The sequence below is a fragment of the Cornus florida genome, unplaced genomic scaffold (genome assembly GCF_030987335.1).
Source record: "Cornus florida cultivar Cherokee Brave unplaced genomic scaffold, ASM3098733v1 CherokeeBrave_3.0.0_Hap2_Chr04, whole genome shotgun sequence".
NCBI lineage: Eukaryota > Viridiplantae > Streptophyta > Magnoliopsida > Cornales > Cornaceae > Cornus > Cornus florida.
Window position 1 is genome coordinate 100,772,863 of NW_026775574.1, and position 21,497 is coordinate 100,794,359.

A 21,497-nucleotide genomic window follows, 5' to 3' on the forward strand; every position below is an offset into this window, starting at 1 on the left:
AAGTATAAGTGCATGACAATTAACCAATAAAAACTCCTTGTTTTGGACAATACCAAAGCCAAAATATGTTCCAGAAAGAACCAAAACAATGTTGATTTTTCAAAGCACAGTTCGGTTGCCTGTACAAAAGGTAACTTGCTTTCATAAGTTTTTTTTTTTTGATAAGTAAAAAACGTGCTCATTTTTTAAAAAGAAAAGCAAGAAATAAACTTTTAAAAAAAAAAATTAAAAAATAAAAAACAACAAATTAATGCATAAGATTTTGTGTTTCCACATCTCAATAGATCACAAGCCAAGAATGTATGGAATTATTTATTTAATTTTTGCCACCAAGCGTGGTGATAAAATCAGGACTACATGTTTAGGACATAAATTAATTGAAATATTAACATAAGTGTGTGTTCGTAAATAGAATATTTATTGTATACATACATGAGAGAGATAGAGAGAGAGACAGAGAGACCTACAATGGGGGTGGAATTGAAAAGATTTATTATATATACAATGAGTCACGAGCACAAAGGATTGGAAATATTTGCCAATAACATTGCCCACTTTTCACAATCCTTTTTCAACTACTAAAAACTATCAACTACGAGAGGACACAAATTGTTCAAAAGGAATAAATACAAAAAACAACTTCTAAAACACAAGAGAAGAAGGGAGGCGGGGGGGGGGGGGGGGGGGGGGGGGGGGGGGGTGGTGGGGGGAAGAAATTGACTCTAAAATTAAAACTTATTTGCATGGAGTAAATATAAAAATCAAAGAAATTTAACTATTCTCATGCCACAAGATTGATTGTCATCATAAGCCTTCACAGCACTATGTAATTAAACTGAAGAAGCAAGTACACTTCTATGGTTAAAATCTACACTTAATAACAGACTATGGAGAAAGAAAAAATATAAAATATTGGGTCAATCTAATGAATTGCCAGTGTGTAGTCTAATACTCCAGTCTCCCTAGTGAAATATTAAAACCTTTTTTTTTCGTGAATAGTAATCAATAGTTTGTTTTTGGAAAAGTGAAAAATTTAAGACTGCAACCTCTAATGTGGACCATAAGCAAACTAAAACACAAGTTTCAGAATACAGTCATACAGATGCTTTTTACCACATTATATAAGCCCTAACCCTCGAAAGACCAAGTAAACCATTATATAAATTTAATAATAAATCTCCAAATTTGCAAAGATTAAAAAGAAAAAAAAAGGCTAGTTAGGCAAAAAAGTTACCTCATAGAATCAGTTAGTAACTCGTTACGAAAAGCTTTGTTCAAAGAAGCGCTCTCTCATCTCCACTTTGATAATGGTGCTTACTGAGTTTTCAGAATTGGATATATACATCGTGTATTTATATATACACTCTTTCACTTTGCCAGAAAATAATTTGAGGCTTTAAAAGCCTGGTCTCGTCTTCTCTGGCGCATCTCCATCTGTGGAGCAGGCAATCCTCTCCTCTCTTGGTTTTGAGAAGGGTCACTTACCTGTGAAATACCTAGGTGTCCCCCCCTCATCTCCACTAGACTCAACAAGTTCATTGACTGCAAGCCCTTAATTGAGAGAATTACCAGCATGATAGGGCAATGGATCAGTAAGGCCCTATCTTATGCTGGTAGGCTACAACTTATAAGATAAGTGCTCATTAGTATTCAGCTCTTCTGGTCTTGCATTCTCTCTCTGCCCAAGATGTTATCTCAAGAATTAACCAAATTCTTAGATGTTTCTTATGGACAGGTCCTGAAATGAGGAAATATGGTGCTAAAGTTGCTTGGTTGTAGATTTGTTCTCCTAAGAAAAATGGAGGTTTAGGCCTTCCAGATCTGAGTTACCTCAACACTGCAGCTACCATGAAGCTCTCTCTTGGAATATTTTAAATGGCAACAGTCGAAGTTTAGGGGTGAAGCATTATCTGAACAGGGTAAGAAGCTTCTGGGAACTGAATATCCCAGAGTCTTGCTCCTTTTTTTTTGAAGGTCTTCTAATTGGAGGACCCCCAACCATACCAGCCCCATGACACTGGTGAGATTTAAGTCGCGGACTAGCACAGCGGAGGGGATTCAAACCCACACTCGGTACACTGGATATGGACGTACAGTCTTGCTCCTGGTGTTGGAGAAAATTGCTACAGCTTAGGCATACCAGCAGGTCCCTTATGAGATTCAGGAATTGGGATGGCTCTTCCAATCTTTTTTGGTTTGACCCCTGGGGTCTTAGTGGATCTCTTTTTGCCTAATACAGCCTTCCCCAGATTGCATCCATGCCCTTGCCCAAATATGCCACTGTCAACTCCATTATCTCTGGCAACTCGTGGATTCTTCCTTGAAAACTCACATCTATTATCCCTGAGCTGAAAGATATTGCCCTCATTCCTCTCCTCAATGACACTGTTCTCGATAAGCTTCTTTGGACACCATCTCCTTCTGGATGCTACTCTCTTAAGCAAAACCTCAAACACTTGGTGTGCAAACTTGCTCCAAAGGCCACCATATGCCATGTTTGGCTTCAAAAAGAAAAGCCGGAGTTTTCAGGGATTCTGCTTCTTCTGCTACTCTCTTAAGCATAACCTCAAACACTTGGCGAGGAGTGTTGCCTTGGATTGGGATCTCCATAATTAGTTCCTCTGACAGTCCTCTTCTTCTTCGTAGCTCTGTATCTTTTAACCGTCCGTTGTGACGGTTTGATGTTGTAATTTTGGGCCTCTATTCATTGGGCTTGGGTTGTTGCTTGGGCTTCGTAGCTTTTGGGCTCAGCCCAACTTATTGTGTACAGTTTCTCTTATTTATTTATTTATTTTGCTTGACCTTTTCAAAAACAGAAGAAATTGAATTGGCTTTGACAGATAATCCAAATTTGGGACGTTATTATTTATTTAAGTTAACTTCAAATTATAATGGTGCAATATCGCCATTGTTCTAATTAATATTAATAAAACTCAAACATGTTTTAAAAATTCATTGTCCAAGAAGAAAAATAATGCTTAGATAAAAATTCACAATAATGTTTTTTTTTTTTTTTTTTTTTTGAAGTCAATAAGAAAAAAATCCTAAATAAAATAGATTTATCACTATAACTTTCTTTTGGCAATTGACTAATGGACCTTCTCTTCTTCTTCTTCTTCTTCTTTTTATTATTATTTTTTATTTTTTATTTTATTTTAAATAAGTAATAAAAATGAATCAGATAATGTAGAACTGACATTATTATAAAAATAGTCGAATTGGTCAAACTATCATACTACTTATATGTATACCAGACCTTGTATATATAAAAAAGAGTTTTCATTAGTGGATACTCCATGGCAAAATGCCCAGGTATTAAAGACTTTCTCCCAGAGCACCTGAATGTAGTGGCATGGGATCAAGACATGTCAATAATAACCTCATACAACACCCAAATTTATCCCCCATTTAAAACTTTAAAGTCGATCCCCACTTCAAATTTTATTTTATTTTATTTTTGGGTACATATCAATAAATAATCTGTTAACTGCTTAAAATAATTAACCCTCTCGCCAAATCCAAAAAATTCAACTTAGAATAGAAATATGAATTAATTTTTTTTAAAATTTATTATTATTATTATTATTTTTTATCTCTGGTTAAGTAAATACTCTCATACACAAAATAAACACATTTTAGTACATAGAACATAGTAAATATCTATTAATAATACTGCACCAACACAACACACATTAAGCCTCCCCTTATAGGCTAGAGAGCCGAGTGTCACGGGCCTAGAGTTCCTTACTCCAAACGTCATCAGGAATCCGTCCATGACACAAGGGACACTGTTACATAGTAGCAAATGCTAGTAGCTAGTAGTAGCAATTAATCTTAGAACTAAATTAACTAGACCTCATACTAATCAGTCGCTCACTTGCCTAATAGTTAACTTTATATCTTTCTTCTTTCTTAAGACCTAAAGCGACCAAGACAAATGTAGCCTTAGAATTTAATAATCGATGCAACATCGATACATGATGAACTTCTCCATCGGACGGCCACATTCAGCGCAGACCACCCTCTCAGGGATGCTCCCGGTGGTCCCAGGCAATATCAGACGGTTGCAGTGATGCGGGGAGTGGATGCCATGGAGGTACTCATTGAGTGCCGGCACGAAACCAATCTCTCCCACCCGCCCCTCCCACAACTTAAACTCTGTAAAACTCCTCAACATAGTGTCACCCTTTCCTTTGGCCATCTCCGCGGAGGCTCCTCTACAGATCACAGCCCATCCTTGCTCACTGCCGTCGAAGCTCAGCATCGTCATGATCTCTTGCATTATCGGATCATTCTCCACAGTCTTGCCGTTTTGGACCTTTGAGTGCCACATGCTCTCGAGCCTCACCCAAAAGAACCACATCACATTTAGGTCTGGCAGTACATGACTAAGATTCTCACCAGCAATGGTGTCGTTGATTTTCCGAACTTTCTCCCTCGGGTTGCTTTTCCCCACGTAAAGCATCTGTAATGGGATGCGCGCCATTTTTGCAGCCGCGGCCAGAGTGTTTGTAAATCTTCGAATCCATTCCACGTCCTCTCCTCCATACAAGCAAATGTACTTTCCATCAATGATCTGAAAATGAACAAAAATTAATTAATTCTCTTTGTAACGACATGATATATATCAATGTTCATGTTAAACTTTTTGGTTGCAGAACAACAATGTAACACAAAAAACAGTTTGAAAATTCGTTGCAGACGATCTAAATAGGTCAAATTGTGCACAAATAAGATATTTTTGTTTAAGTGTCCAGATCCTCTGTTGTAAATTTTGGTGTTGCAGTGATTTTCAATACTATTATATCTATTTTTAACACATTTACATGTGTTTTTTTCAAGATAGATTTAATGTGTTGAAAAATAGACGTAATGTGTTGAAAAACATACTGCAAGGGATTACAACAAAGGATCTGGGCTCTTCGCCTATATGGTATGATCGACCTCTCTTTTTGAAAGGAAAGGTTGAGTGTTCGAGCAATACTGTGGGTTAGGTGTGTGCGCTTTCTTGACTTTTTGGAGAAAATCTCATACGTGTAATTTTATATGTAAATAGTATGAGACATTTAGGAAAATGTCATACCCAATTTGAGAGCAATTGGTCTATGGAGTCTACTAACAACTCAATCTTCCAGGTCTCAGCTTCCTTCCAGAGTTGTTCCTCTCTGGAGCTAGTGAATGGGAAAGCCAAGCTTCCCCAAATCCACATCATGTGGAGTGCATTAGGGTTCACAACTTTCCCTTGTGGATCCAACACCACAAGCAGTGGCTTCTTGTTGAATTTCCATACTTCCTTGATGTACTTGATGACTGCTGGATCGATCAAGGTAGGGTGAGCCACTGAGTACCATGGCATCAAGGCTTGTGTATACTCAAACTGCTTTTGCTTTGCGTCGTTCCACGGGGCTGATCTGTCCACCACCGGGAGCCAAAGCACCTGGTATAGCCTCTCCGGGCTTTTTGGATCCTCCCGTGACTCATTATACATCTGCTCGAGAATCGACTGTTCTTCATGGGAAAGCTCAAGGTCCGAAATGAATAGCAACACATTCTTCCTTCTCAATACATCAATGCTAACCTGTAGTCATAGTTTAAGTGATTTTCTTAAATTTTAATTCAATTTCTAGACAACGTTGATCAGAACAGAAAACTATTCTTAGAAAACTAAAGCAAACCTTTCTCTTGGTAGAACCATCAAAGAGCGGAAACTGATCATCCTTGGCATAAATCAAAACCTTCAGAATTTTCATGTTATCAATGTGGGGTGTCTCGAAGAGGTGTACAAGTGTTTGGAATGCTTCAATGTATCTCTTCTCATCTGCATCAATATATCCATATAATTATATTCACTTTATATTCCATGATTGTCTTTAATTTCTAAGACTTAGTTAAAACGAGTAGCATATTACATGGTCCATAATATTAATTAAACAAATTTAGACAACTCACCGATGTATTGATTACAACGAACCAGTTTCTCCTTCAGGTGGCTGTGTATATTGCTAACCTTATGAGCCAAGCTAGAGAGCTCCCAAGCTTCAGTGGTTGATGCTATGTACCTGAGAGCAATGATAAAATATTGCATTGTTTGCATTGAATCACATATAGAATTAAATAGTTGCTATATAGCGATAAAATTTTATATTTTTTAAAGGCCTAGATATGAGCAAAGGGCATACTCAGTGCACGATGCTCCCATCATTACGGGGTTTGGGGTTTGGGAGGGTCAAATGTATGTGGTCGCATGTGAAGAGTCTGTTTTCTTGTTTTGAAATGTGATCTCCGAATCACAATGATTCTAGTTAATGATCACTCCATAATAATTAGGCAAGAGCAGGTCTCATATATCATATATGTAGTTGCTATAAAGTGACAAATCTATCACACAATTTACTTCAAATTTGAGCAAATATGTAATCAAATCAATTATTATTGCATGAATAGAATTTGAAGCTGATATGAAGATGAAATAATTAAAACGTACTCATGACTCAAGCCTAAAAGGTTGATAATTTGTGATGCACAAGCCAGAATACTCCGAATAGTCCAGTAGACAGCTGTGGGGATGTGAGCAGTGGCCGTTGCCAATTCCGGTGTGTCGGGGCTAATGTACTGAGATGGGAGATCCTTGAACTCCACAATGCACTTGGTCACATCAAGCATGGCGTTGATGACGCTGGTCAGTGCCTCAAACTTAGGTTTCAAAGAGTCGGCGTGGTCTAGTATGTTCGGGAGTTGCTTGAGGAATGCAACAGACTTGGCAAGTGGATTGGTGGGATAAAGATGAGCAACTAGCCAGAATTCGCCATAGTTCACGGCGAAAGCTGCCAATGCTATCACCACCTTGGCATCCCATGAGTAGCTTTGAAGTATGTTGAAAAGTGCCACAGTGGTCGCGTGGGCATCCCCTCCTCCAGATCCTCCAGCACTACACTTGCACGATATCTGTCACATTGTTTTCTATTTCATTCAGTTTTCAAAAAGTAATTTTTAAAAACACTTAAAATAGAAAACAGTTTCTAAAAGAATCTACTTGGTTTATCACTGGGAAAATAGTTCTCAATAATTCAAAAAATAGAAAACTGTTTTTAGAGAACTATAAAAACAGTTCTGCAAATAAATTTCTTTTTGTAACTTACTTTTCATAAAATAGTTATAAAAAATGTTTAATCAAGTAGAGTTTTGTACAGATTTTTTATTTTCAGTTCTCATAACATAAAACTATTTTTTGAAAACTAAACCAAGCAACCCATAAAAGACTGATCTCTAAAACAACTTTAAACTTTAGGAGTCTTCAAATCAGTGTGTGTATATATATATATATATATATTAATTGTAGGCCTTAAATAGTATACCTCGCACGAAATTTTGTTTGTTGTGTATGCCAAAAGCTCAAGCATATCACTGAAGCCACTATGAAGGGTCCTGTCTTCATCCAATGCATCCGCTACTGGTGCTTGATTTCCCTTAAAAAATGGTTCAATGAGTGAAAATATAGCTAGAAATGCAGAAATAAAAGTGTATGAACACATAACAAAGAAGAAGGTTGAATACATGAACAATGCCGGGGATGGTAGGGGTTGAACATCGCATGACATCCTCAACGATGAGGAGAATAGGCTTGACATCAAACTCGCGGCCATCTGGAGCGTGGGTGGCCAGAATTTGCTTCATCATCGCATTGTCATCCGATGATGAGAACACGCTACGATCAGTCCTCATCTGTTGTCGTGTCTTAGCAGGTACAATAGCAGTAGTAGCCATGGGCTCCCAAAGGTGAGGTTGTGAATATTCAGAGGAGAGAAAGAAGTGAGAACTATATATATATATATATATATATATAACTTGTGTTGGTTTACATTTGGCTAGCTTCCTCTTAAGACTTATATATAGCTAATGGAAAGTGGACAAAAGGCCAGTGAATCAATTAGTACTATACCTTGCTTCCGAGGTGGTTTAGAGCTTTGGAATTTTGGATAACAACTAAAAATGAATAGTGGTGGTCCAATTGATACTTTCTTTATTTATAGATTGTAAAAAGGATAGTCTAAGATTCGTATACAAACTTTAGTTGCTTTTTTTTAAACAAACTTTAGTTGCTGATACAGTAAAAATGATTCAGTTTTGAAGTACAATTACAAATACATACAGTACTGATGTGTACAAGCTAAGTACATTTTGTGATAAATTTTTTCATGGTAGGTATTACAAGGACGACTTGTCCCACATTGGATCTGGATGGGGAAGTAAATGGATTCATATAAGCTAGGTGTTAACCTTACTTGATGGTTTAAGCTTTTAGGTCGGTTTACAAATCATCCTGCCCATGTTTGACATTTTCTTTTTAATATAAGATTAGTTTATGTTTAATAATATTCCTTTTAAAAAAAACTTAATTACCATTTGACATTATAAAAGACTTTTGATAAACAAATATAATTGTAAGAGAAGAGACAAAAACATAGATAATATACAAGAAAAAGATAGGACGAGATAAGGAAATTATATATAAGAGCATAAGTTGCACTTGTGCGGAAGCTCTAGCAGCTCCATAGACATTAATGTAAGCTTGACATAAAATTAGAGATTAGCTAGGTACCTTTGTGTGCCCTTCATTTCTACTATGTATGCTCAAAGCTTCGGATTGTAGGGAATTGGTGGACAAAATAATTCAAAGAATTTATGAAAATTTCCCTACTAAAATTACAATTCGGCCCCATTTTTTTTTTTAACATTTTTTAAAATTTAAGAAAAAATCCAATTGAAATTATAAAAATGAATCCCCCAAATTAAAAGTCCGCCTTCCCTCACAAAATTTTCTAAGTCCGTCATTGATCGCTAATGAATATGAATTATATATTGGAACCATATTGAATTGCTAATACTTGCATGTAGAGAGGCCCATTATACGACTTTGAAACAGTGCCCAACATGCATCTCATAATCTCATTTTTCAAGCAAAGTATATTGATGTATGATATTTGTAAGGGATCGGAGCTAGACCCAACCCCCATTAGGCCGAGAGAGGTACATGGCCAACAGGCCAACCCAACCACAAAATGAGAACTAAAAAAGCGAAGCCCAATAACCATTACGCTGCAGCCAATTTGGAGACAAAAATAGCCGTTGCCGAATTCAAAAACAGAATGAGTTAGCAGCAGGGCAATAAGGGCACGCTGCTATGGACTGTTACTCAGGTCTGCCTTGGATGCTTCGAGCTGGAGGACGAAGAACAGAGACCGGAATGCCCCATTCTCTAAACAAGCACCTATACTCAGGCGAATCAGACAGATGACAAGTCAATAGAATATTGCTTTTAATATTCTATCATATTATCATTTTTATTATTGTGTTATCTATCAAATCAATTATCTATTCTACTCTCATTTTATTTGTAATTACATTATAGTGTTTTTTTTAATTTTTTTTTTAATGTTATTCATGTTTGTAGTTATAAAATCATGTTTCATTAATTTGTATACATGTACAATGTAAATTATTGAAAATATGAATAAAATTAGTGTTTTATGTTCTTAGCAATAACAGAAGTCGCCATTGATTGGTTAACCCTTTTTGTTTTTTTGGACAATTGGTTTTGTCAATTTGTTAACTGCTTAATCATTAACCCTCTTCCCAAATCTATAAAAATTGAGCTTGGAATAGAAAAACAAAGATATATTTTTTCAATAATTAAAAAAACACATTCATTACCTAAAACATAATAAACATTTATTACTAATACTGCATCAACACAACACACATCACCACCAACGCCTTAGAGCATTGTGGGAATTATTTGAAAAAAAAAAACTAGAGAGCAAGGGACATTATTACATGCATGGTAGCAGATACCATGATAATGATATATAGAGAAAGAGACAATCCCTTGACACACACACATATATATAGCTTAATCGGTGCAACAGCGATATGTGATGTACTTCTCCATGGGACGGTTACAGTCAATGCAGGCCACCTTGTCAGGGATGATTCCCTCGCCGGTCTCAGGCAATGTGAGATAGTTGCAGTGATGATCATCCCGGGAATGGAGTTTTATGAGGTACTCATTGAGTGCAAATATAAAAGTAGTCTTTTCCGCACGTTCCTGCCATTCCTTATATTCGACGAAAGTTTTGGTCATAATGTCACCCTTTGCTTTTGCCACTTCCCTATCCGCGGAAGATCCTTTACTAATCAAAGCCCATCCTTCGCTACTGCAATCGAAGCTGAGCAGTGACAGGATGTCTTTCATTATCGGATCGGAGTCTGCAGCCTTCTTGTCTTCCTCAATTTTGACCTTTGAGTGCCACATGCTCTCTATCCGTGACCAAAACCACCAGATGGCGGCTATGTCTGGCAGTGCACTACTAATTTTTTCTTGAATAATGGTGTCATTGATCTTCCCAACTTTATTGGTCGGCTTGCTTTTCCCCACGTAAAGCATCTCTAATGGGATGTTGGCGGCTTTTGCAACCGATTTTAGAAGAGTGGTAAAATTCCGAATCCATTCTAGGTTATCTCCTCCATACAAGCAAACGAACTTTTCTTCACTCATCTGAAATCAATTATTTAATTGAACAGAAATCAATTACTAATTCTTGATCTAACTATGACATATATATGTAGACATTCATAAATTGAGCATGCTCTCCTGTAAATTTTAGCAAATAACCCCAATTTAGGTTTAGTTGTGCCTACATCCCAAAAGGGGAGGACCATATCAATATTATCATCTTAAAACTTTTTTATGGTAGAGCAGCAAACATAAGACAGAAAACAGTTTGAAATTTCATTTACGGTTTGAAAACGTAAGACACTCCTAAAATGCTCTACCATAGTTTTTAGCAGAAAACACTAATTTAGGTTTTAATAGTTCATATATCCCACCAGGGATCAATGATCATACCAACATTGATCATCTTAAACTTTTTTGCTGTAGAGCAGCAAAGTAAGACAGAAAAGAGTTTGAAAATTCTTTTACTAATTGAAAACGTAAGACATTATTCATAAACTAATCTACCGTAGTTTTTAGCAGAAAACCAAAAATTTTAGTTGTGGAGCAGCAAACATAAGACAGAAAACAGCTTGAAAATTTGCTTACAGCCAAAATTGTGCATGCATGTGTTAATGTACACACACACACACACACACACATATATAGTATAAGGCATTTAGGAAATTAAAATGTCATACGTACCCATCTAAGGATCATTGGCTCTATGGAATCTTCTACTACGAATTCAATCTTCAAGGTCAATTCCTGGTTCCAGAGATCTGTCTCTCTGGACTTGGTGAATGGGAAAGCCGAATTTCCCCAAATCGACATCATGTGGAATGCATTGTAGTTCACAGGTTTCCCATGAGGGTCTATCACCACAAGCAGTGGCTTCTTGTTGAATTTCCATTCTTCATTGATGTACCTGATGACTGCCCCATCCACCAAGCTAGGGTCAGCCACCGTGTACCATCGCATATAAGTAACTCGTGTGTCCTCAAAATGCTTTTTCTTCACTTCATTCCATGGGGTTGATTTGTCCACCGACACCGGCAACCACACCACCTCGTAGTGGCTGTCAGCCCTTTCTGGTTTCTGCCGTGACTCGGCATACCTGTGCATGAGAATGGAAAGTCCTCCTTCATGGGAGACCTCAAAGTCTGAAATGAATAGCAACACAGTCTTCATTCTCAATACATCAATTCCATGTTCATGTGCCTAGTCACATATATATAGAAAGATCAGTTCATGACAAGCGTTACAACAACAAAAACAATAACAACGTCGCTTTCCAATACTTGGAATCAGCAATGAGAATTAAAGAACATAAAATAAATAAATTTTGAAGTGGCTTATGATGGAACTAACCATTTTCTTGACATCATAGAGTGCAGGCTTATCCTCCTTGTAAACAAAAAGTCTTTTCATAATCACTGTGTTATCAAAGTGGGGTGTCGACTGGAAGAGGCGCACAAGTGCTTGATATTCGTCAATTTCTATCTTCTTACCTGCATCATTCATATATCATATTGACTTTATATCATATTTATTCATATATCATGAATATGATCCACTCTATAAAATTATATTGACTTTATATTCATATAAATTCCATGATTGTCTTTTCTAAGACTCAATACCCGCCAAAATAATTTCGAAATACAACGTCTCTAAAAAAAATGTGGTGTCAATAGTCATTTTTTGTTGTAGTGGTACTTGGAACTAGTAGCATTTTACATGGCCCATATATATAATTAATTTAAAATATTTAGACAACTCACCAATGTGTTGACGACATAAAAACAGTTGGTCCGTCAGTTGCATGTGTAGGTTTTTAATCCTAAGAGTGCAGATAGAGAGCTGCCAAGCATCATTGGGTGATTGGTAACTGCAGCGGCGTAGTCAGGAATTTGATTTAGGGGGCATATTAGACAGGATAAAAAATAACAATAATAAAAATTCTGTACTGTAATCAAATCAATAATGTTGAATGAATAAGAATTTGAAGTTGATATAATATGAAAGAAATTAAAACTTACTCAGGACCCAAGCTCATAAAGTTCATAATTCGTGGTGCACAATCCACTATACTCTCAATAATGTAGTAAACTTTAGTGGGTATTTGAGCATTGGCAGTTTGGTAAACGGGTACAGTTGGAGTAAAGTACTGAGACGGGAGCTCATAAAATTCGATAATGCTCTTGATCAGGTCAAACAAGGCTTTGTAGAAGTCGGTCAGTGCCTCCAACTTGGGTTTCAGAGTCCGGGAGCCCTCCTGTTTTATGTCCGGGAGTTGCCTAAGGAATCCGACCGACTTGGCGAGTGGATTGGTGGAGTGAAGCTGAGTAAGAAGACAACATTCCCCATAGTTCACTGCGAAAGCTGCCAAGACTACCACCACTTTGCCAACCCATGTGTAGGATGAAAGTGTTTTGAGAAGTGCCATGGAGTTGTTGCGCGTATCTCTTTCTCCGGAACAATGGCATGATATCTGTCAAAACACAATTTTTTATTTTTTTTATTATTATTATTTTTTTTTCTATTAGTTCAGTTTTCTAAAAACAGTACATGTTTTTAAATAACATATAAATGTTTCTAAAGAATTGACGGGTCATCAAATGATATATCAATTAAGAAAAATGATACTGAACTGATAAGTTAGGTCTTTAACAGCTAGCTAGTTAGTAATACCTCGCAGGAAATTTTGCTTATTGTGTGTGCCAAAAAGTCAGGCATGTCCGTGTTGACACTACGAAGGGCTTTGTCATCCGATGCATCCAATTTTTGAGCTTGAGTTCCCTACAAATTAAAATTAAAATGGTTAATTCAATGAGTAGAAGTAGAGCTAGCAAATGCAAAACTATACTATGCAAGTACTGTATAACAAAGGTGGAGCTAACTTTCTGAAAATAAACGAAGGAGGAGCTAGGCTGATTGAATACTTGAACAATGCTGTCGATGGTAGGGGTTGAACGGCGCATGACTTCCTCGATGATTTGGAGAATAGGTTTGACCTCAAACTCGTGAATGAGTTCATCTTCAGGAGCGTGTGTGGCTTGGACAAGGCCCATCAACACTTCGTCCTCCGGTGATGATGATGTTGAGTAGCGATCGTTTTTGATCTGTTGTTGCATCTTAGCTGCAGGTGAAGTAGCTGGCTTAGTAGGAGCCATGAAGCCAAACTATACAATGTTTTTTGGTTTACATTTGCATTGCATCCTCATCAGACTTATATAGCTAATGGAAAGTAGAATAAAGGCCATTAGTGAACCAAATAAGTAACCATTTAGTACCTTGCTTCCAATGTGGTTTAAATTTTAAAGTTACATATATATAAGACAGCTTTAGAATTTTGGATGACAACTTGGATGGGTTGAGGTGGTCCAATTGGTAATTTCTTTATCTGTAGATTGTAGAAGGTTAGTCCAAAGAATCGTAGGCAAGTATATATGCTAATACGGAGTATATTATTTTAATCCATGTGATGAACAAGCTATATAGGTTACGTACCATTTATGATGATTCTTATGTACATAAAAGTTAAAAACTTCAAAGACATTAATAATCCAGTGGCAGGAAACTCTCGAAGTGTGTGTGTAACTTGTTCATTCTACTTGAATATGTTCTAAGAGAGATTGACAAATTGTTGAGAAACTTTTTGTGGATAGGTACTAATGGTAAAAGCACTAGTTGCATGGGCCTTGGAGTGTAGGGCAAAACAATGTGGAGGGCTTGGATTTATATTTGTAGGGTACCTATAGGGTATTATATATGTTTTATAAGAGAGATCCATCTCTCTCTCTCTCTCAATTTTGCTGTGATGATACTAAATATATTTTACTATTTTAAGTATTGTTTTGGACAACTTAGACATATAGAAGACTAATATCAGGCACGGATCCAACGTGGGATCAATGGGGGCACCCATTGAATTTTTTATATTTTCATTTTATACCTTAATTTTTTTAGAATTTATGCCCACTCCACCACATTGTATGATATTGTCCGCTTTGGGCCTAAGCCCGCACGGTTTTGTTCTTGGGTTTCACCCCAAAAGGCCTTATACCAATTGGAGATGACACCATCACATATAAACACTTCACTTTTCCTCTACCTAAGCGATGTGGGACTTGTGCACCCGTAGCTCGCCAGTGTGGTAGCCTGACGGTGTCTCTCGCACCCGCCCACGGCACACCCGCCTACAGGGTCATCACAATCCACCCCCCTTGGAGGCCCGACGTCCTCGTCGGCACACTTCCGGTTGGGTCAGGCTCTGATACCATTTGTAACGACCCACTCCACCACATGGTATAATATTGTCCACTTTGGGTCTGAGCCCGCACGGTTTTGTTCTTGAGCTTCACCCCAAAAGGCCTCATACCAATTGGAGATGACACCACCACATATAAGCACTTCACATTTCCTCTACCCAAGCGATGTGGGACTTGTGCACCCGTAACTCGCCAGTGTGGTAGCCTGACGGTGTCTCTCGCACCCACCCACGGCACACCCGCCTACAGGGTCATCACAATGCTCCTACTAAAATTACAATTTTCTCTCACTAGATTCTTCTTCTTTTTTTATTTTTTATTTTTTTATTTTTACTTTACATTTTTTAAAATTTATGAAAAAATTCAATTGAAATTATAAAAATGAACCCACTGTATAAATTTGCCCCCCACAAATTAAAAGTTCGCCCCCCTCACAAAATTTCTGAGTCCGTCGCTGATCACTAATGAATATAAATTATATATTGGAACCATATTGAATTGCTAATACTTGCAGGTAGAGAGGCCCATTACTTATACGACTTTGAAACAGTGCCCAACATGCATCTTATAATCTCATTTTTCAAGCAAAGTATATTAATGTATGATATTTATAAGGGATCAGAGCTAGACCTAACCCCCATTAGGGTGAGAGAGGTACAAGGCCAATAGGCAACCCAACCACAAAATGAGAACTAAAAAAGCAAAGCCCAATAACCATTACACTCCAGCCAATTTGGATACAAAAATAGCCGTTGCCAAATTCAAAAACAGAATGAGTTAGCAACACAAGGCAATAAAGGTACGTTGTTATGGACTTGAGGATACCGAAAATGGCCTGGGCTGGACAAAACCCAACTTGTCATAAACGGGTCGGGTAAGAGCAACCAACCAAGTCCAAGTTCTCATTCATCAAGCCCAGGATCGGAAGATCAGGGAGAGAGCCCAGTCCAAGATAAAAGGGGATGGGCCCATAACCAAGATGAGCCCAAAAGTTCAGCCCAGCGGTAGAAGTTAGTTAGGAAGCTTTTAGAATATCTGTAACAGCTTATAAATAGTCTGTAAAAAGAGAGAAAAGGGGTTGAAAAATTTCTTAAAGAGTAGAATTATTCTTTCTAAATTGAGAGTATTTTTCTTACATCTTCAGTGGCGCCGTCTATGGGAAACGATAAAGATTGATTCGCGTTCGAGCAAGATTGATTAAATCAAGACTGATTCGTGAAGAAGAAGCTCGATATCTAAAAGTTGGATTTAGATCGGCAAGATCATGATCTATCTTGCAGAGTCTAAGTTCTAATTGACCTTTGGAGATTAGAGTTGGATCTGTGCAATCAAGATCTGTTTAGCAAAGATAGACTTGACTAGTTCACAGGATGAAAGATTCAGATCCGGTAGAAGGAGATTGGAATTCAGCTAGTTCGAGGCCAAATCTAGTGCGTTCGCATTAGCAGAGTTCAGATCTGATCAGGAATTCACGGTTGATGACTCTGCTCCGATCAGGAATGATAACAGGAGGTGAGAGTTCTAATCCACAGGAAAATGACCAGCAGATAAAGCTTGAGTTGATGAGTATGGTTGAAGCTCTGAGAAGAGAGAATATAGAATTACGAGCTGGAATGGAGCGTTGGGAAGCTCCGGCGACTCCACGACCACCTTTAGTAGGAGAGAGAGTTATGCAACCCGATGTTGTTCACCAAGGCGAGTGAAAAGGGAACAATCACATGGATCTTCACTGCAAAGAGATTAGGCCAGACGATTTACCGCCAAATACTCGCCACATGGAGGATTGGGAATGATCTATTTATTTGGATCCACATCGTGAGCAGATCAGGCGAGAGGAAGCCATGGCATTCGATCCATATCAAAAGAGGTTGAGGCGAGATGAAACCATGGAGTTTGGTCACCATAAGGCTATGTCACCGTGGTAGAAAGAGTTCACGGAGGAAAGATCGTTTGATCCGCCTTACTTTCCTTTAATGACAACGTACGATTACAGAGGTTCGGATAGGAGATCTGTTGATCAAAGGATTTTCCCAAGGATGCTAAGGGAGAATGAAGCCCTCCGTTCGATAGCATAAACAGTCGATTCTGTGATATCCCACGATTCTAGAGCCACGGGTGATCAAGTCTGAGCACAGATCCGACTGATACCGAACAATTAATATTTAAACAAGCATAGAATACAAGAAGAATTTAAAAAGAATAAATAATTAATTAAGCTGAAAGAATTCTAAATAATAAGTCCTCGAAATAAATAATAAAATAATCCCATAATCCAAAACCTCCAATAATTAAACAACTCGGGAATCCATTTAGTGAACCCTTAGAAAAATCCCAAACTGAAAATAAACTGAACTAAAAAGGAAATCCAAAAGTAAAGCATAAAGGGAAGTCTTATTTCGTCGAAAGAATGAGTGACCGTCTTTGCTTAGCACGAACAGGCTCTAAGTCTGGGACCATCCGATACCTGAAAAAATAATAGTGGGTCAGGCCCACTACTTTAACTACAATCCAAACAGAGACCCAATACGCAGATGCATCTTAGACAACTCAACAATAACTATATAGTCCGTACACATATACATATCCACATTAAGGGACTATCATTAGACTATAGGCCGGTCTTAACCTGATTAGTAGGCAACATGCAAAACGCACTTGAAGTGGGCATGAGTTCCTAGACCTTATAGGGTACACCTCCGACCATCATAGCCAGCTATGCATCCCAATGCATATACGCTCCTTAACTGTCGATCCTGAGACTCAAGTTCATATCGAGGTACCATAATTGTATATTTAAAATCCGTCCAAACCAAAATAATGTCATTCAACTATTTGTTGACCTGACATGAGTATAAGTAGGTCTTAACTTTTAAAGTTAATCCGTTCCCTTATTCCATAGTAGGTAGGACTTAGTGTTTTGAGCTAATCCATCCCTAATATGCCACTGTTCCATACCGGTGCATATAATCCATAAAACAATCCAATAATTTATACTCAATAAAACAGTTCATCAATTAAAATCTAAAGAGTGATATAATGATAATCAGAAATATAAACTAAGCACATTATATTGAAATACTCACAAGTAATTTCATAAAAATCCATTTAATTTGCTAGAATATAAACAAACAATTAAACTTTCCTTAATCCTTGACAGCATGCAATTTAATATTAAAATTCATGATGTCCAATCTCTTAGAGCATCTCCAATGCTCTTCCATTTTGAGCTCTCAAACTCATAATTTGAGAGATGGATAAAAAAAGCTACTCCAATGGCCATTCATTTGGCCTCTCAAAATTTGAAAATCTTAAAATTTCTCTCAAATATAAGAGCTGCCAAAAAAATTTGGCAGCTTTCTAACCCCCCCCCCCCCTGACACACATATATAATTTCCACCCCCCCCCCCCCCCCCACATATATAATTTTAACCCAAATTCGTATATATATATAAGATCATAAAAAATTTCACCAAATAATATATATTTTGCAAAACAAGAATTACAGACCTTGATTAGTTGATTTAGGAAAAAAATTAAAACAAAACCCATACATACAATTTAGCAGTTGCAGAGAGAGAGAGGCCAAGCTAGAGAGTTGAGAGAGCGGCTGAAGCTTACGAACGGCGAACCCGAACTGGAACAGCAGGCGATGTAAACTGAAAGATATGGGTTTTTGAACAATCTGAAATGATATGCCGATATGGGTTTTGATCCTTTGATTCTTGCAGACAGATAGATAAACTGAAATATATGGGTTTTCAATTTCTAATTCTTGTAGATTTTCTAGTTTGCAGTTGCAGAGAGAGAGATAGAGAAAGAGGGGGAGTTCAGAGTTGAGAATGAGAATAGAGATGGAGGCGATTGGGGAGCTAAAATGATTTGCCCTAAAAATATATATATTTTTAATAGTAATATACTCAAATATATATAATATACATGCATATATATATATATATATCTACATATATATCTACATATATATATATATATATATATATATATATATATATATATGATTATATTGTTATATAATTTTTTTTTTCAATATATATATATATTGGTCTTTTTTTGACCAGATATTTTAGATATTTGTTTTTATTTTATTTTAATTAGGTTTAATTTTAGTTTCCTTCTGATGTCTACAACTTGACTTCGAATATGCCTAATATTAATATTACTGATATAAATATGTATGGTGGGAATGGTAATTAAAAAAGAATAGTGGTTGTGTCAAAAAATAACATTTTACATGAAATGCACCATTGGAGTAGAATTGCTATTTTGACATTGTAGCACCTGTCAAAATATAGATTTGGCAGCTAAAAATAGCTTTTAGCATTGGAGATGTTCTTAGCATACTAGCATAGATTAACAATTCCAAGGCTTTAACATAATTATTTAAAACATTTAAAACCCTTTATTGCAGTCCATAACCCCATTACAACCCCTGAACATCCAAAACTGCATCACAAATACACCCGTTGGTGTTATACAGCATGGGAACCGCCTCCCCACAAGAGGGAGCCGGCTCTCCCTCATGGAAATCCGACTTTCTCTCTGGTGGAGCTGGCTCCCTCCATTGGAGAGCCGTCTCTCTCTCTCCCAGAGAGCCTCCTGCCGAAAAATAAAGGGAACTGGCTCCATCCCTTTAAGAGCCGGCTCTACCCCTGCTTCCTATCATTTTCCTCACCTTTGATGATGTTAAAAACCCTCTGTAATGTTTTGTTAATGTTCTCAGAGGTCAGTCTATGTTCCAAAATTATCCCAGAAACTTTTAAAACACAATATGCATCATTAACAACAATTAAAGAACATAATAAAAAACAATTGGTACGATACATCAATTTTCACTTAACAACATATAATACAGTTAAAACCTTAAATTAATATGCATACCAGATCAGTTTTAAAATCTAATTAAATCCTGGAGATTATCTAGGTATGCACAGAACACAAGCATAAGGGAAGGAGTAAGATATAGAACTTGCCTTTGATTTCAGTTTTGAAACCTTAAACCTTCTTCACTGATTAATCTGACGACCTTGGTTGCTTTCACAGACCCTCCGTTGCTCTTAGTTCAACCCATGAGAAAGCCTCGATAACCCCTCATTCAACCAGCCCTTGTTCTTAGCCAAACCCTAATTCTCCATCTCTTAGTTTCTCTCAAACCTCTTCGTATACGTGAATAGGGTTTTTTTTTTTAACCTTTGGCCGACGTATAAAGTTATATATATAGGCTTTATGAAAACCTAATTCTAATTCTAAGAGGAGACAAAAAAGAAAAATAAAATATAAAATAAATATATATATAAGTTGGCTATAACAACAAAGTGAATAATAATACTCATTTAACCATTAAGAATAATTAATAATTAAATTAACCTTATATACATATATACCTATATATATATGTATAACCATCCTTGGGTAAAAACTATACTTGTTTAATCTCCTATCCAAATAATCCATACCATCCAAGCCCAACTCCTTAAAATAAAATAAACACTTAATCACATAATTTAATTAACCAATTTATTTATTTATTCAACTTAAACAATTATTTCAATTTTCACATAAGCATACAATGTAAATGAAAACAAATAATTAAATTAACCAATTAGACAATTTAAACAATTAAATATATAATCAAATCATCAATAAATCAATTTAATAAATAAAAACGCAAATAAAAGAATTAAAAGAAATACCGAGACTATCCTTTTAAAATTAAGGGTATTACATTCTTTCCCTCTAACAAAAGGAATTCCGTCATCGGAACTCACTCTTACCTTCTTCTAGTATTTCAAGAAATATGATACCCCTCGATTCTTGAGCCACGGGTGATCAAGTCTGTAATACCCCTAATTTTAAAATGATAGTTTTAGCATCTTAAGTTTTATTTTTATTGCATTTTTAATTATTTGTGTGTTTGGTTGCCTGTTTATTTTAATTAATTGATTGATTGATTATTTATTTTAATTGAATTGTTTGTTTCATTGTTAATTTAATTATATTGTATTTTTCTTTAATTGGATTAAAGTGTTATTGTTAATTTAATTGTATTTATATTTTCTTTAATTGAATTAAATTAGTTTTAATTGTTTAAATGTTTTGTTAGTTTATTTAAATGAGTTAATTAAGTTTAATTATTAATATGTTTAATTATAATGTAAAAATAGGGTTTTAGTCTGTTATGACTCACGTATTGGCCGACTAGACTAGGAGTTAATTAGGTTTTCTATCTCTGATTAGAATTGGACCTAGGTTTTTGTTGGTGCCTATAAATATACTATTATACGTCTTCAAAAGGGTTGGAAAAAACCCTATATACGTACAGTGTTATAGGGAGAAACAGAGAGGGAATTGGAGAGATAGCAGTTAGGGTTTCGGCTGTGGCTTAAAAGCTTAGGAAGACGGCGATGAGGTTTTGATTCAAAACCACACAGGCAAATTCTATTTTGTTTCTCTCCCCTTGACCTGTGTTCTGTGCATACCCTAGATGATCTCTAGGATCTTAATCGGATATTAATTGAGTCTTACATGCTTAGAATATGTTAAATTGCTCATCTGTATATGTTTAAATTTACTCTGGAATTGTTCTTTCAAATTTGGGTTTCAGTGTTTTATCTTAAAGTATCTTGAATCGGTAATTGTTTTTAGGGTTCTAGTTAATGCAAACTGTTTTAAATAAAGGACTGGGATGATACTGGATATAAGTTAGACTGTTAAGA

The 21,497-nt window shown here is 36.4% G+C and overlaps 2 protein-coding genes across 3 annotated transcripts; both read right to left on the minus strand.

Annotated features, from left to right (window-relative positions):
• Positions 1–3,584: 3,584 nt before the first annotated feature.
• LOC132304234 (protein SIEVE ELEMENT OCCLUSION B-like) lies at positions 3,585–7,841 on the minus strand. Its single transcript, XM_059801815.1, has 7 exons — positions 7,555–7,841; positions 7,356–7,466; positions 6,485–6,945; positions 5,950–6,059; positions 5,676–5,818; positions 5,084–5,578; positions 3,585–4,576 (listed from the first exon to the last, which is right to left on the minus strand). The coding sequence occupies exons 1-7, from the start codon at positions 7,762–7,764 to the stop codon at positions 3,953–3,955; spliced, it is 2,154 nt and encodes a 717-aa protein (XP_059657798.1). The 5' UTR covers positions 7,765–7,841; the 3' UTR covers positions 3,585–3,952.
• A 1,866-nt stretch (positions 7,842–9,707) lies between these two features.
• Positions 9,708–13,682, minus strand: LOC132304235 (protein SIEVE ELEMENT OCCLUSION B-like). Of its 2 annotated transcripts, none has more exons than XM_059801817.1 (7): positions 13,438–13,682; positions 13,187–13,294; positions 12,535–12,986; positions 12,277–12,383; positions 11,864–12,003; positions 11,198–11,713; positions 9,708–10,555 (listed from the first exon to the last, which is right to left on the minus strand). In XM_059801817.1, exons 1-7 carry the CDS (start codon positions 13,666–13,668, stop codon positions 9,911–9,913), a joined length of 2,199 nt encoding a protein of 732 aa, XP_059657800.1. In that variant the 5' UTR covers positions 13,669–13,682; the 3' UTR covers positions 9,708–9,910. The 2 variants fall into 2 exon arrangements, with proteins under 2 accessions (XP_059657800.1, XP_059657799.1); XM_059801816.1 differs by having other exon boundaries at positions 13,396–13,682.
• Between the last annotated feature and the right edge of the window lie 7,815 nt (positions 13,683–21,497).